The 11,679-nt window shown below is 61.3% G+C and overlaps 1 protein-coding gene across 2 annotated transcripts; it reads left to right on the top strand.

Moving 5' to 3' along the window:
• Window positions 1–151: 151 nt before the first annotated feature.
• On the top strand, window positions 152–11,670 carry SMCR8 (SMCR8-C9orf72 complex subunit). 2 transcript variants are annotated; one of them, XR_009516989.1, is made up of 3 exons: window positions 152–2,984; window positions 7,493–9,413; window positions 10,219–11,670. XR_009516989.1 is itself a non-coding variant. In XM_059997287.1 (2 exons), the coding sequence occupies exons 1-2, from the start codon at window positions 625–627 to the stop codon at window positions 7,944–7,946; spliced, it is 2,814 nt and encodes a 937-aa protein (XP_059853270.1). In that variant the 5' UTR covers window positions 152–624; the 3' UTR covers window positions 7,947–11,670. The 2 variants fall into 2 exon arrangements, 1 of the variants encoding a protein (XP_059853270.1); XM_059997287.1 differs by having other exon boundaries at window positions 7,493–11,670.
• The last annotated feature ends 9 nt before the right edge of the window (window positions 11,671–11,679 follow it).

Raw genomic sequence — 11,679 nt, 5'->3', positions numbered from 1 at the left:
AACTCCCACGCTGCACGGCGCGGCCACCTCACTCCCCTCCCTTCCCGCTCAGCTCTCGGGAGACGCCGCTCTCCGGATCGGAAGTTGACGCGAACGCTTCCGGGTCTCGCGGCACGATGTCTCGAGTCATGTGATACCAAGATGGCGGCGCCGCGGTAGCAGTCTCTGGGTTGTGGCGTCCGGGGAGTCGCGACGGTTTCTGCCCTCGGGCCGTGGGGGCTGCTACGCCTGGATGGTCCGTGCGGCGGCCCGTACCCCCGCACTGGGCACCTGTTCAGGGCTGAGGCTGTTGCCGTGGCGGTGGGTTCTGGGGAGTGCCGGTGACCTCTCTGCGGGTGCCCTGCGCCGGCTGTGGTCGCCCGAAGAGTAGAAGGGCAGCCGGCCTCCCGGTCTTCCCGACTCGCGGAGTTCCTCAAGCCTCCGAGAGCTCTGGAGGAGCCACAGCTCTGAGGGGCTGCGGGAGTTCGAGCCCGCGGGTATGTGATCGGCTGCCTCGTACCCCTGAGGGCGCAAAGAAGCCCGTAAGAACTTTGCTTCCTCCTCCAGAGGCCTGGCTCCCTCGCTTTGGCTACCCCCGCATTCATTCCCACTTCCTCTCAATGTACTCACCATATATCTGGAAATATGATCAGCGCCCCTGACGTGGTGGCCTTCACCAAAGAGGACGAATACGAGGAGGAACCTTACAATGAGCCGGCCCTGCCCGAGGAGTACTCGGTGCCGCTCTTCCCCTTCGCCAGCCAAGGAGCCAGTCCATGGTCCAAACTGTCCGGGGCCAAGTTCTCTCGGGACTTCATCCTTATTTCCGAGTTCTCTGAGCAGGTGGGACCCCAGCCCTTACTGACCATCCCCAATGACACCAAAGTTTTCGGTACTTTTGATCTCAATTACTTCTCTTTGCGGATCATGTCTGTGGATTACCAGGCCTCCTTCGTGGGCCATCCCCCTGGTTCTGCCTACCCCAAGCTGAACTTCGTGGAGGATTCCAAGGTCGTGCTGGGAGACTCCAAGGAGGGGGCCTTTGCCTACGTGCACCACCTCACCCTGTACGATCTGGAGGCCCGTGGCTTCGTGAGGCCCTTTTGTATGGCTTATATCTCAGCAGACCAGCACAAAATCATGCAGCAGTTCCAGGAGCTCTCAGCTGAATTTTCCAAAGCTTCAGAGTGCTTGAAAACAGGCAACAGGAAGGCATTTGCTGGGGAACTTGAAAAAAAACTGAAAGACCTGGATTACACCAGGACAGTGCTGCACACCGAGACAGAGATCCAGAAGAAAGCCAACGACAAAGGTTTTTACTCATCTCAGGCCATCGAGAAGGCCAATGAGCTGGCCAGTGTGGAGAAGTCCATCATTGAACATCAAGACCTGCTGAGGCAGATCCGCTCGTACCCTCATCGGAAGTTGAGGGGGTCCGATTTGTGTCCTGGGGAGATGGCGCACACCCAGGATCCGCCCAGCCAGGCAGCCACTACCTCTGACCCCGAAGAGTCTGCTGACAGAGACCATTACACCTGCAGACCCACCTACACCCCAAAACTCATCAAAGCAAAGTCCACCAAGTGTTTTGACAAGAAGCTGAAGACCTTGGAAGAGCTCTGCGACACCGAGTACTTCACCCAGACCCTGGCCCAGCTCAGCCACATTGAGCACATTTTCAGAGGAGACCTGTGCTACCTCCTGACCAGTCAGATCGACAGAGCACTCCTGAAGCAACAGCATATCACAAACTTCCTCTTTGAAGACTTGGTAGAGGTCGATGACAGGGGGGAAGAGAAACAGGAGAGTGCACCCCCTAAGCCCAGTCACGACAGGCCGCCTTCCAGGTCTGTAGAAGAATGTCCAGTTCCTCAAGTGTTAATTAGCGTGGGCTCCTACAAGTCCAGTGTGGAGTCCGTGCTAATCAAGATGGAGCAGGAACTTGGGGAGGAGGGGTCCAGGGAAGTGGAGGTGACAGAGTCAAGCAGTTTTGACCCCCAGGAAAACTTGGACTACCTGGATATGGACATGAAAGGAAGCATCAGCAGTGGAGAGAGCATTGAGGTTCTTGGCACGGAGAAGTCCACCTCTGTGCTGTCTAAGTCTGACAGCCAGGCCAGCCTCACGGTGCCCTTGAGCCCCCAGGTGGTCCGGAGCAAGGCTGTCAGCCACAGGACGATCAGCGGGGACAGTATTGAAGTCCTCAGCACCTGCCCCTCTGAGGCCCTCATCCCCGACGACTTCAAGGCCAGTTACCCAAGTGCCATTAATGAAGAAGAGTCCTACGCAGATGACGGTGGGGGAGCCATCCACTTCCAGGCAGGCCTCAGCCCGCCGGAGCTGGGGGAGGCCGAGGAGGGCGGCTCGGGGGTCACCCCGTCACAGACAGACTCCTGCTGCATTGGGAGGGAGGGTGGCACTCTGCGGGTGCCGCTCTCCACCCCGGGCCACACGCTCTCTGACGAGGACGGGGTCGTGAGTGTCCCCCCGCAGCGCTACCGGCAGAAGGACCAGGAGTTCCACATGGACTTCTCGGTGGAAAACGCCAACGCCTCTTCCCGAGACAGCGGTTCCGAAGGCTTCCCTGCTTATGAGCTGGACCCGAGCCACCTTCTGATCAGCCGGGACGGCAGTAAGACCAGCCTGGATGACCGCTCCGACGCCACCAGCTACGGGAGCAGCGTCATCTCCTCCAGCTCCGACAGGACTCCCTCTTCTGTTCCTCCCACTGGCCCCTCTTCCGAGAGGCATAAGAAGAGGGCGGGCCAGAACGCCTTAAGATTCATCCGCCAGTACCCCTTTGCCCACCCAGCCATCTACTCCCTGCTCAGCGGGAGGACGCTCGTGATCCTCGGGGAGGAGGAGGCCGCAGTCAGGAAGCTTGTGACCGCGCTGTCCATCTTTGTCCCCAGCTACAGCCTCCACGCCAAGCCCGTGAAGCACTGGGTGTCCTCTCCGTTGCACATCACGGATTTTCAGAAATGGAAGCTTATTGGTCTGCAGAGGTAATTGGTCACAGGTGGTGGGGATGGGCCCTGGCTGGTCAGAGATGAGGCTTCAGGTGGCCGTCCCTCTGGGTGAGGTTCACGAGTCGGTGTGGTGGCCCCAGAACCAGGAGGCCTGGCTTCCAGATTGGCCCCAGCACCAACTCGCTGTGTCGCTTTTGGCAAATCCTCTTCCTTTTCTGACCTGTTGCCTTGTCTGTCACATGAGGGGTTGCAGTTCCTAAGTGGTTCCCAACCTGGTCTGCACCCTGCTGTGTCAGAATGGTTTGGGAGGATTTTCTAGAATGCCGCAGGGTTGTGCTTGGGTTGGCCTGGGGTACGACGTGGAGTTCGCCTGGTGTGCAGCGAGGTTTGGGAACGACTGGACCGCTGGGTCTCAGGTCCCTGCTGAGTCTCTAACTCACGCTATGGGGTAAATGACTGAGGCGGGGTCTGCCTCTGAGGAGGGCAGGGGTGCTGGCAGAGGCAGCCGCCCCGGCTCTCCCTCCCCTGTCCCCTCTGCCCCAGGAGCCCATCCCCTCCCCCCGCCCCCTGGAAGCTTTCTCCTTTTTCCCCACGTCACCGGCTTGTGCTATAGCAGGTTCTTTTGGGTTTTTCCACGTTCTGCTTGTCTGGCTCGGGGGACTTCTGCCCTGGCGTGCGCACTGGGCTCACTTCTCTCCCCGCACCTGCCTTTGCTCACCTGAGACTCATGCGCGTCAAGCTGGGTGATGGTAGGAGTCCACTCTCTGGACTACGGAGAGGGCAGGAGGCCTTTCCTCCCTGTGGCAGTCAGCGCCTTTATGCGGGTCCCTGGCATCCGTGAGGTCAGCGTCCCAAGCCGCCTCGTGTTCGCCCTGCTCACGGCCACCTGACTCGCTCGATCCCTGGCCGCCCCGCGGGGGCATGGTGGTGGGATTCAAGCCCGGGGCGCTTCCACGTCCACTTCACTCTCGGGCCGTGCTGGCGGGGCTGGGGTACGAGCTGGAGGGGCCCTGCTCTGGGAGAATTCGTGCTCCGGAGGCCAGAGCCCGGCAGCACAGGGAGCAGAGAGCTCTGACGGGGGCGCCTCACATGGGAGGCGTGGGACGGGTGCCCGGAGGAGGTCTGGGGTCTCTGGCTTGAGTGGCAGGGAGGCTGGGGTCGCAGTGGGGGAACAGTGAGGACGGGCCTGCCAAACGGGGGCAAGCCCAGCCCGTGGGCATCGTGGGAGTGTGGACGCAGGGCCGAGGCCCAGCGGGTGCCCGGGCCCCCGCGCCCCTGCCGGCGCCAAGTTTGAGCAGGGGTCGGGGTGGGGGCAGGCCTTTAAGGGACTGTGTTTGGCTGCTGTTCTCGGTGGGATGACGGGCGGGCGGCCCCTACACACACACCTTCCCTTCTCCAACTCTCCCTTCTCACCCCAACCCCTGACCTTTGATTTTTTTTTGCCTCAAAAGATGGAGAATCTAAAACACACGTCAGTCTATCGACATCACCTGGCTTATCCAGGACCAGGTTCAGGATGGCCTTGCCCTTTCCAGAGGCTTCCCCTGAGCTTCCTTCCTTAGAACGCGGTGGCAGGCAAATGAGGTGCATCCTTCACGTCAGTTCCACTCTCCTGGGCACCCAACTGCAGTGCTGTGTTGAGAAGGATTCTGCGGCCCGGCGTGGCTGCACTGGGGAGCCAGCTGTGATCAATCACGATGTCTCTGGGATGCAGGCGGGGGTAGCGGCAGGTGGCAGTGTCCCTGGAAGGGGGCTGTGAGCTGCTCCTCCGCAGTGGGCACCTGGGCAGCGCCTTCCTCCCTCCTGGGAAAATAGTGGTCATTTGCCAGATACTTACTGAGAGCCATTACAGGCCAGCCGCTGTGCCTGGAGCCAGGATACAGGTGCGTCAGCAGGGGGGCGTCGCGTGACAGGGCTGCCCTCGCTCCCATCCCAGCGTCACCACCCTGTGGGCTGGCGCTCCCCCAGGCTGTTTCCATTTGCACGAGGAAGACCTGCCTGGTGCTGGCAAGTGTCGGGGACCCATCGTGTCTGACCTGCGCCTGCTCCGTGCAGGCGCTGCTCTGACGTCCTGGGGGGCAGTGGAGGGGGGCGCCGATCGCCGTGTGGAAGGCAGGCCAGGTGGCCGGGGTGGAGCCGGGCCCTCGCCTCCAGACTTGGAGCCGTGGAGGGTCCCTCCAGGAAAGCGGGAGGCCCGTCAGCAGTGACAGCTGAGACCTTTCTAGGGAATGTCTGGTGACTCGTCCCACGAAGCCCTCCCTCCCACACCCCTGAGCGCACACAGGTGCTGGGAATCGGGAGATCTGACCCCGGAGGGCCCTGCTCCGGCGGGCACCACGGTCGACGGGTCAGGGACCTTGCCCCCCAGGGCACGTGTCACTGGAGGGTCGGCCGAGGGGCCAGGAGGAGAGAGGGGACTGGATTCGCTGCGGCTCACCCGAAGGCATCCCGGGCGCTGAGCAGCAGACCCGGTGGGGCGGCGCCATGAGGGGACGAGCCGTGGCCCCAGCTGTCGGGCGTGGAGGCTCCTGCCGCTACCCCGCGGAGCAGGGAATGGCTGCCCCCGGGATGCACGCAGAGCCCCGGCCCCGGGGGTGCCCAGAGCTGCAGGTGGCTAGTGAGACGGCCCCCGCAGTCAGATCCAGCACTGAGACGGAGAGGCAGGTGGAGGCCCACCTGAGGGTCAGCATTTAAGGGTGTGAGCAGAGGGCTGCCTTTGTGTGTCTACGGGGCTCGGTCCCGGGTGCTGGATCAGTCTGGGATCCGAGAGCTGTGGCCTAGGACAGTCCCTTCCCCCCGCCCGGGCCCTTGGACTGTGTGTAGGACTGTTCCTCAGGACTCTTACCCCAGAACCACCAGTGGCATTGGCCCTGGATTTTTCTTTTTCCACTGAAGTAGGCCCTCTGCCTGGAAATGCTTGTCAGTCAGATCAGACATTTGTGGGTGTAAGAGACGGATAAACAATCAAGTTGGTTTCCCACGATTATAAATCAAACCCAGCAATAATCGGGTTGCTTACTAAGCAGCAGTGAGAAGGCCTGGACTGTTTGGAAGACAGCTCCATTCTGCGCGGGGAGGTGCTGGTGTTGCGTCAGAGGCCTTGGGTTGAATCCCGGCTCAGCCGCCTTCTACGTGGGTGACCTAGGACAAGCCACAGACCCTCTGCGGGCCCAGTGTCCTCATCTGTGCAGAGTCCCCCCGCCACCCCGGCCGTAATGAAGTTCAAGACAGGGGTGGGCGGGGTGCTGCCCGAGGGACAGAGGCCCGGCCGCACCTCCTCCCGTGTCATCTGGCCTCCGGAGGAGCTTTGAGGGGAGCCAATGAAGGAAGAGTTTGGAGGCGCAAAAGAGGTGGTGCCGCCGTGGGCGGGAGTAGGCTGGGGCGCCAGAGCCCGGGGAGAGGCTGGCCTGAGGTGGGCGGCAGCCAAGTGTAGGGCAGGAAGATGAGGTGAGGCATTTAGCTCGTGGCCCAGCCCCCGGGGGGGGAGGTAAGGGTCACCCAGGAGCGGGCGGGGAGCCGCCGGCAAGTCTGACTCCTCGTGGCCTGTGGTGGGGGGCCCGGCCCCGCTTGCCCCTGCGCCTGCCGTGCTCTGCAGTCCCCAGAGCCCACCTCTCTTAGGACTCCGAGGCCCCTCCTCCAGTGCCTTCCCAGCCCGCGGCCGCTGCTGTGGACACGGAGGCCATGCCTCCCCTCACTGGGCCGGCTCGTGTGCGTGTCCTTTCTTCCCGGCCAGGCCAGGCCCCAGGTCACTGCCTGGAATACGCTAGGCGCACGATAAACGACTGTCAACTCTACAAGAAGAGAACACCCATGAGGGGGAAGTATGATGAGGTGACCTCAGTCCCAAGAGACCGTCAGTCCTTTTACAACTACTTCACAAGCCCCAGCTTCCAGAGGAGCGTCAGTGTGTGAAGCGGCTGGTCAGCCAGCCGTTTGCTGGACTCTGCAGGGTAATCCCAGCTCCTCTGGGAGACCTGGTCTAGACGGGGTGGTCAGGGGCCGCTTACTGAGGCCGACACTCTGGCCTCCTTCCCTCGCTGAGTGAACCCGGCCTGCCTGTCTCTGATGTGCCGGGCACGGCAGGGGGTGCGGTCCTGGGTCTGCAGGAGCTCCTGGCGCCACACCGGTCAGTGCCAGGCCGGTGGCAAGGGCCAGACGCTGTCCTGAGTGCCACAGCCTGTGCCTCCGCTGTGACGCCAGAGGCAGGACCATCGTCCTTGCCTCACAGACGAGGCTCGGAAGTTAAGGACCTTGCCCCGGGTCACAGAGCAAGAACGAGGAGCGAACAGGTCCGGGAGGGGCCCCACGGAAAGCCTGGGGAGGGACAGCTGGGGCGTCAGGGGCAGCAGGAAGCAGGTCGTCAGGGCCTCGTGGGCCACACTAGGCACTTGACCTTGGTCGTGAGAGGGGTGAGGAGCCTCGAAGGCCGTGGTGGCCAGACCTGCCTTCCAGAGTGTGCCGGCGAGTGGGGCCGGGTGGGGGCTGGCCTCACGGCAGGGGCCCACCCCAGCTTCTGCCTCCTGACCTTGGCCTGTGTGTTTCAGGGTGGCGTCCCCCGCCAGTGCCGGCACTCTCCACGCCCTGAGCCGCTACAGCCGCTACACGAGCATCCTGGACCTGGACCGGAAGACCCTGCGCTGCCCCCTCTACAGAGGCACCCTGGTGCCCCGGCTGGCGGACCACCGCACACACATCAAGCGGGGCAGCACCTACTCCCTGCACGTGCAGAGTGTGCTCACGCAGCTCTGCGCCAAGGCCTTCCTCTATGCCTTCTGCCGCCACCTGCACCTGCCTGCCCGCGGCACGGAAGCCGAGGGGTTGGCCGCCAGCCGCCAGGCCAGCTTCTTGCAGCTGAACCTGGGGCTGGTGAACGAAGACGTCAAGGTGGTCCAGTACCTGGCAGAGCTGCTGAAGCTACACTACACGCGGGAGCCTTCCGCAGCCGGCCAACCCGTGCTCAGGTTCGACTACGTCCCCAGTTTCCTATACAAGATCTGAGGTCAGGCCCGGCCACTGTGACCAAGACCTGTGACTCGGTACGGGGAGGGCGTTGGCATGACCGGGGGTCTTCTGAGCTGTTTAGACTTCTGGTGTCGTTGGCAGGAAGGAAACCGAGGTGGCAGCCGTGGTTCCCAGGTGGCTCTGGGCAAGGACGGTGGGGGCACTGGCCCCCTGGCGGCATCTGGAAGGACGGTAACAGCTCGCGGCCCCTTGGAGAGTGGCCTGGGGTTGGGACTGGGGGCCAGGGCAGAAGAAAGCTTCGGCACTGTGATGAGGGACAGGGAGGCGGAGCCTGCAGGGAGGACCGCGCCGGCCCTCTTGCGCAGCAACATCAAGGGGAGCAGCTGTTAACTGGATTATTTGGTCGAAAGCAGGACAATGGAACGTCCATTGCCTAGTGCAGACCCCAGCCGGACCTTTCGCGTGCCCTTGTGGAGCCGCCCTCCCAGGGGAGGTCCCTGGATGCTCCCTGCCCTGTCCTCACGTCCTCGCCAGGCACGGAGGGGCCTGCTGCTGGGCTCCCAGGCTCAGCGGAGTGACCAGTCACTGGCCCCTGGTCATCAGAACCGCTGTCGTGGGGGCCTGGGCACAGGCTTCCTGCTGTGAGGGCGAGGAGCCACCAGCTGTCCTGGGGGTGCCGACACTGTCCTCTCGGGGAGGGTCTGCAGATGGGCTGGCGCTCGCCCGGCAGAGGTCACCGCAGACCGTCGCTACCACTTCACTACCTCACGGGGTGTCGCGGGCACGGGGCAGCCAGCGGGCTGGGATCTCCTCCGGGAAGGCCGTGCTGGCCTGGAGCACACGCACTCACAGCAGCTCGTTCCGCCCCAGCTGAGTCCCAGCCCCACTTCCTGTTTACCCACCAGGACCCTCTTGACACAGTTACCACTGGTGTGTGTAGGTGGATGGTTTTTTGCAACCTTGAAAATGTCATACTTTTCTTCTTTAAGTTGTTTGTCCCTAAGCAGGGAGAACTCTTGGTATTACTGCTTTTTAATTTTTTTCCCCAAGTTGTGGTAAAACGCACCTGAACCAGCCATAGTGGTTGCTCCTGAGCATGCGTGCGTGTCTGCCAGGGCCGTGTTCTGTGTCGTCAGAGTCCTGCTGTTGAGACCTGGTCCGCCACCAGCTTTGCAGCACACCACAGCGGTCAGGACCCCCGGTGACCAAGGAGGCTTCGTATCATCTCTTTCCCGTGGCCCTCCCTGCCCAGGCTTCTGGTCAGGGTCCCCATTCCTGCCAGAGTGTGATTCTGCTCCGGAGGCCGTGACCAAGGCCCACTGTGACAGGGCTGCCACCGCATCTCCTCGGGTCCTCGCACCTGTGCTGTCACCTGTGTCCCTCAGAGAGGCGTCTCCAGGGACCACATGGCAGCTTCCGAACGTGCAGTGTGGGTGCTGGTGGGAAGGCTGCCCTCCTGTTACCACCGCCCCCCTTGTGTTCAGATGCTGCTTTGTTTTCTAGGTAGGTGGCTAATTGCATCTACTTGGGCCTCCTGGGACACGAGCTTGTGACACCTTATGTCCGAGGGAAGAGCGGTCCATGGGGCCCAAATGACCAGATGGGAAGCGATCATGGGCCCACCCCTGTTTCGTTCCCGGGCCACCAACATGGCCTCTGTGGTTCACACCTCGCACCTGGGAAGCCAGAAAGGGCAGCAGGTCAGTCACACTGGCCTAGAAGCGAAAGTCCACTCTGGAGGGTGTTTGTGCAGAAGCTCCGCCTCGGGCGAGCCCTGCCGGTGCGAGAAGGCCTGGCCATGGGGCGGCCGCAGAGAGGGCACCCAGAGCCCCTCTCCTGAGCTGTTTCTTCATTGAGGAGTAGAGCTGTATTTGCTGACTAGTGGCTGAACTCCAGCATTTAAATTTTGGTTAAAATCCAGCTTTGCAGCGTGGCAGTTTCACAGAATGCTTGATGCCAAGTATGTTTCTCTTCAAAGGGAGCTCAAAGGGGAACCAGGCCCTCCCGGCCCCGCCACGCTGGGGACTGGAACCTGCCAGGAGTCTCAGATGCACCTGAGTCTGAGTGGTGGGGGCCTGTGCAACGAACTCATCTTGTCGGGAATCTTAAGAGGTTTTCCCTGGTAATAGGTCAGCAAGCGTCCAAATGCTGAGAAACGCTTCAAAAATCAGAGGGTGTCAGTGCCCTTAGTACTTTTTCAATTCTAAGTATTGCCTCGAAGTTCCAGGCACCAAAACCTTGAGGTTTGTTTCAACTTCACTTCCAGTCCATTACCTGCCCCCCAACCCTGCCTTTTTTCTTTTTCCAGTACGCAGGCCTCTCACTGTTGTGGTGTCTCCCGTTGCGGAGCACAGGCTCCGGACACGCAGGCTCAGTGGCCATGGCTCACGGGCCCAGCCGCTCCACGGCACGTGGGATCTTCCCGGACTGGGGCACGAACCTGCGTCCCCTGCATCGGCAGGTGGACTCTCAACCACTGCGCCACCAGGGAAGCCCCCACCCTGCCTTTTTAAAGCAGTCCAGGTTAAGAAGAACCTGCCCAGGCTGGCATTTATGCAGTAGTGATTTCCAGAAGCTCCACGGTAGACATCAGCTGAACCCTTTTCTAGCACCTGTGGCCCTGGGGACCCTACTCCTTTAGTAGAATCTGGAAATGGGCTGTGATAGCCCAGCTGCCATTTCCTATCTAGCTCTGAATTTCTTGCTTCAGATCAGTTACTGTGTGCAAAGTATCATAGACTTCATCCCCAAACAAGTAACAAATCCCATGTCAAAATCCCAGGATGGCCGATAGATTCTCCCCAGAGTGCCAGGGCTGCTGCAGCTCGTGACACGTCCCTGGAGGCCCAGCGGCCTGGAAGATCTCGCACGCAGCTCGCCACCCACTCCACCACTGCTGGGCGCGTGGCCCCCCCCCCTTCCCAGCCTGATGGCGCCTGGCCGGTCAGCTTCTCCACATGGCCCACGTCATCTTTGCACAGGCAGGAGCCCTCCTGGGCTGGTGCGGTCCATCAGTCCATGTGGACAGCCTTCGGAGGCACCAGCCCCCCAAGCCAGCATCAGCTCTTACCTCCCATCTCCCTAGAGGCTCAAGAAAGTGCCTTGGCTCGTGCTTTGAAGCAAACCAGCTAGCTTTCTGGCTTTTTCCCAATATTGTGATAGAAACTGATACAACTGGAATTTTTGAGAGAGAGATGGTATTAACATTGCAAAAAGGAAAAGTATCAAATCTCTACTTCTGGCTGGAAGGAAAACCAGCCTAGCCTCAGCTAAGGCTGGAGCACACCCAGCTGTTCTGAGCCCGTCCTGCTTTGAGGTTTGGTTTCAGCTGCGGGGAGGAGGGAGCACTTGGCCATGAATCAAGTGCTGGTCTGGGGCCTAGCCTCCCGGGAGTGCTTGTGTGGTGGCCTTTGTCTCCTGCGGGGGCGGGGGGAAGAGTCAAGCTCCTGGGTGTAAGGCTGTTTCCACAGCTGTGGAGGTGGCAGCCACCCTGCCCGCTGCGCTGGAGCCCCGGGGCGTCAACTGCAGCTGTGTTAAGGCCACGGTGAGAAGCATAGTGCGTGAGGACGTCGTATTTGTCATTTTTTGAAAACCTGTATTATTACTGCATGCTCCTCGTCGTGTGTGAGCGTGAGTCCCACCGGGTGAGCCGTGGTCACTGCGGCCAGGGCGAGAGCACGCTGCACGCCACACGCGTGCCTGCAGCTCCCGGTGTGGCTGCACCAGAGTTCAACCAGTCATGCCAAACCAATAGTAGGAGGTGTACTTT

Source organism: Delphinus delphis, chromosome 19, assembly GCF_949987515.2.
Source record: "Delphinus delphis chromosome 19, mDelDel1.2, whole genome shotgun sequence".
Lineage (NCBI taxonomy): Eukaryota > Metazoa > Chordata > Mammalia > Artiodactyla > Delphinidae > Delphinus > Delphinus delphis.
The sequence above is the reverse complement of the archived record's forward strand: the minus strand, read 5'-3'. Positions and strand labels throughout refer to the sequence as shown.

Excerpts from the sequence above, each read along its gene's own strand:
- SMCR8 (XM_059997287.1), top strand. The coding sequence starts at position 625 with ATGATCAGCGCCCCTGACGTGGTGGCCTTCACCAAAGAGGACGAATAC. Across the intron at positions 2,985-7,492 it reads AAGCTTATTGGTCTGCAGAG|GGTGGCGTCCCCCGCCAGTG; the intron begins GTAATTGGTCAC and ends TGTGTGTTTCAG.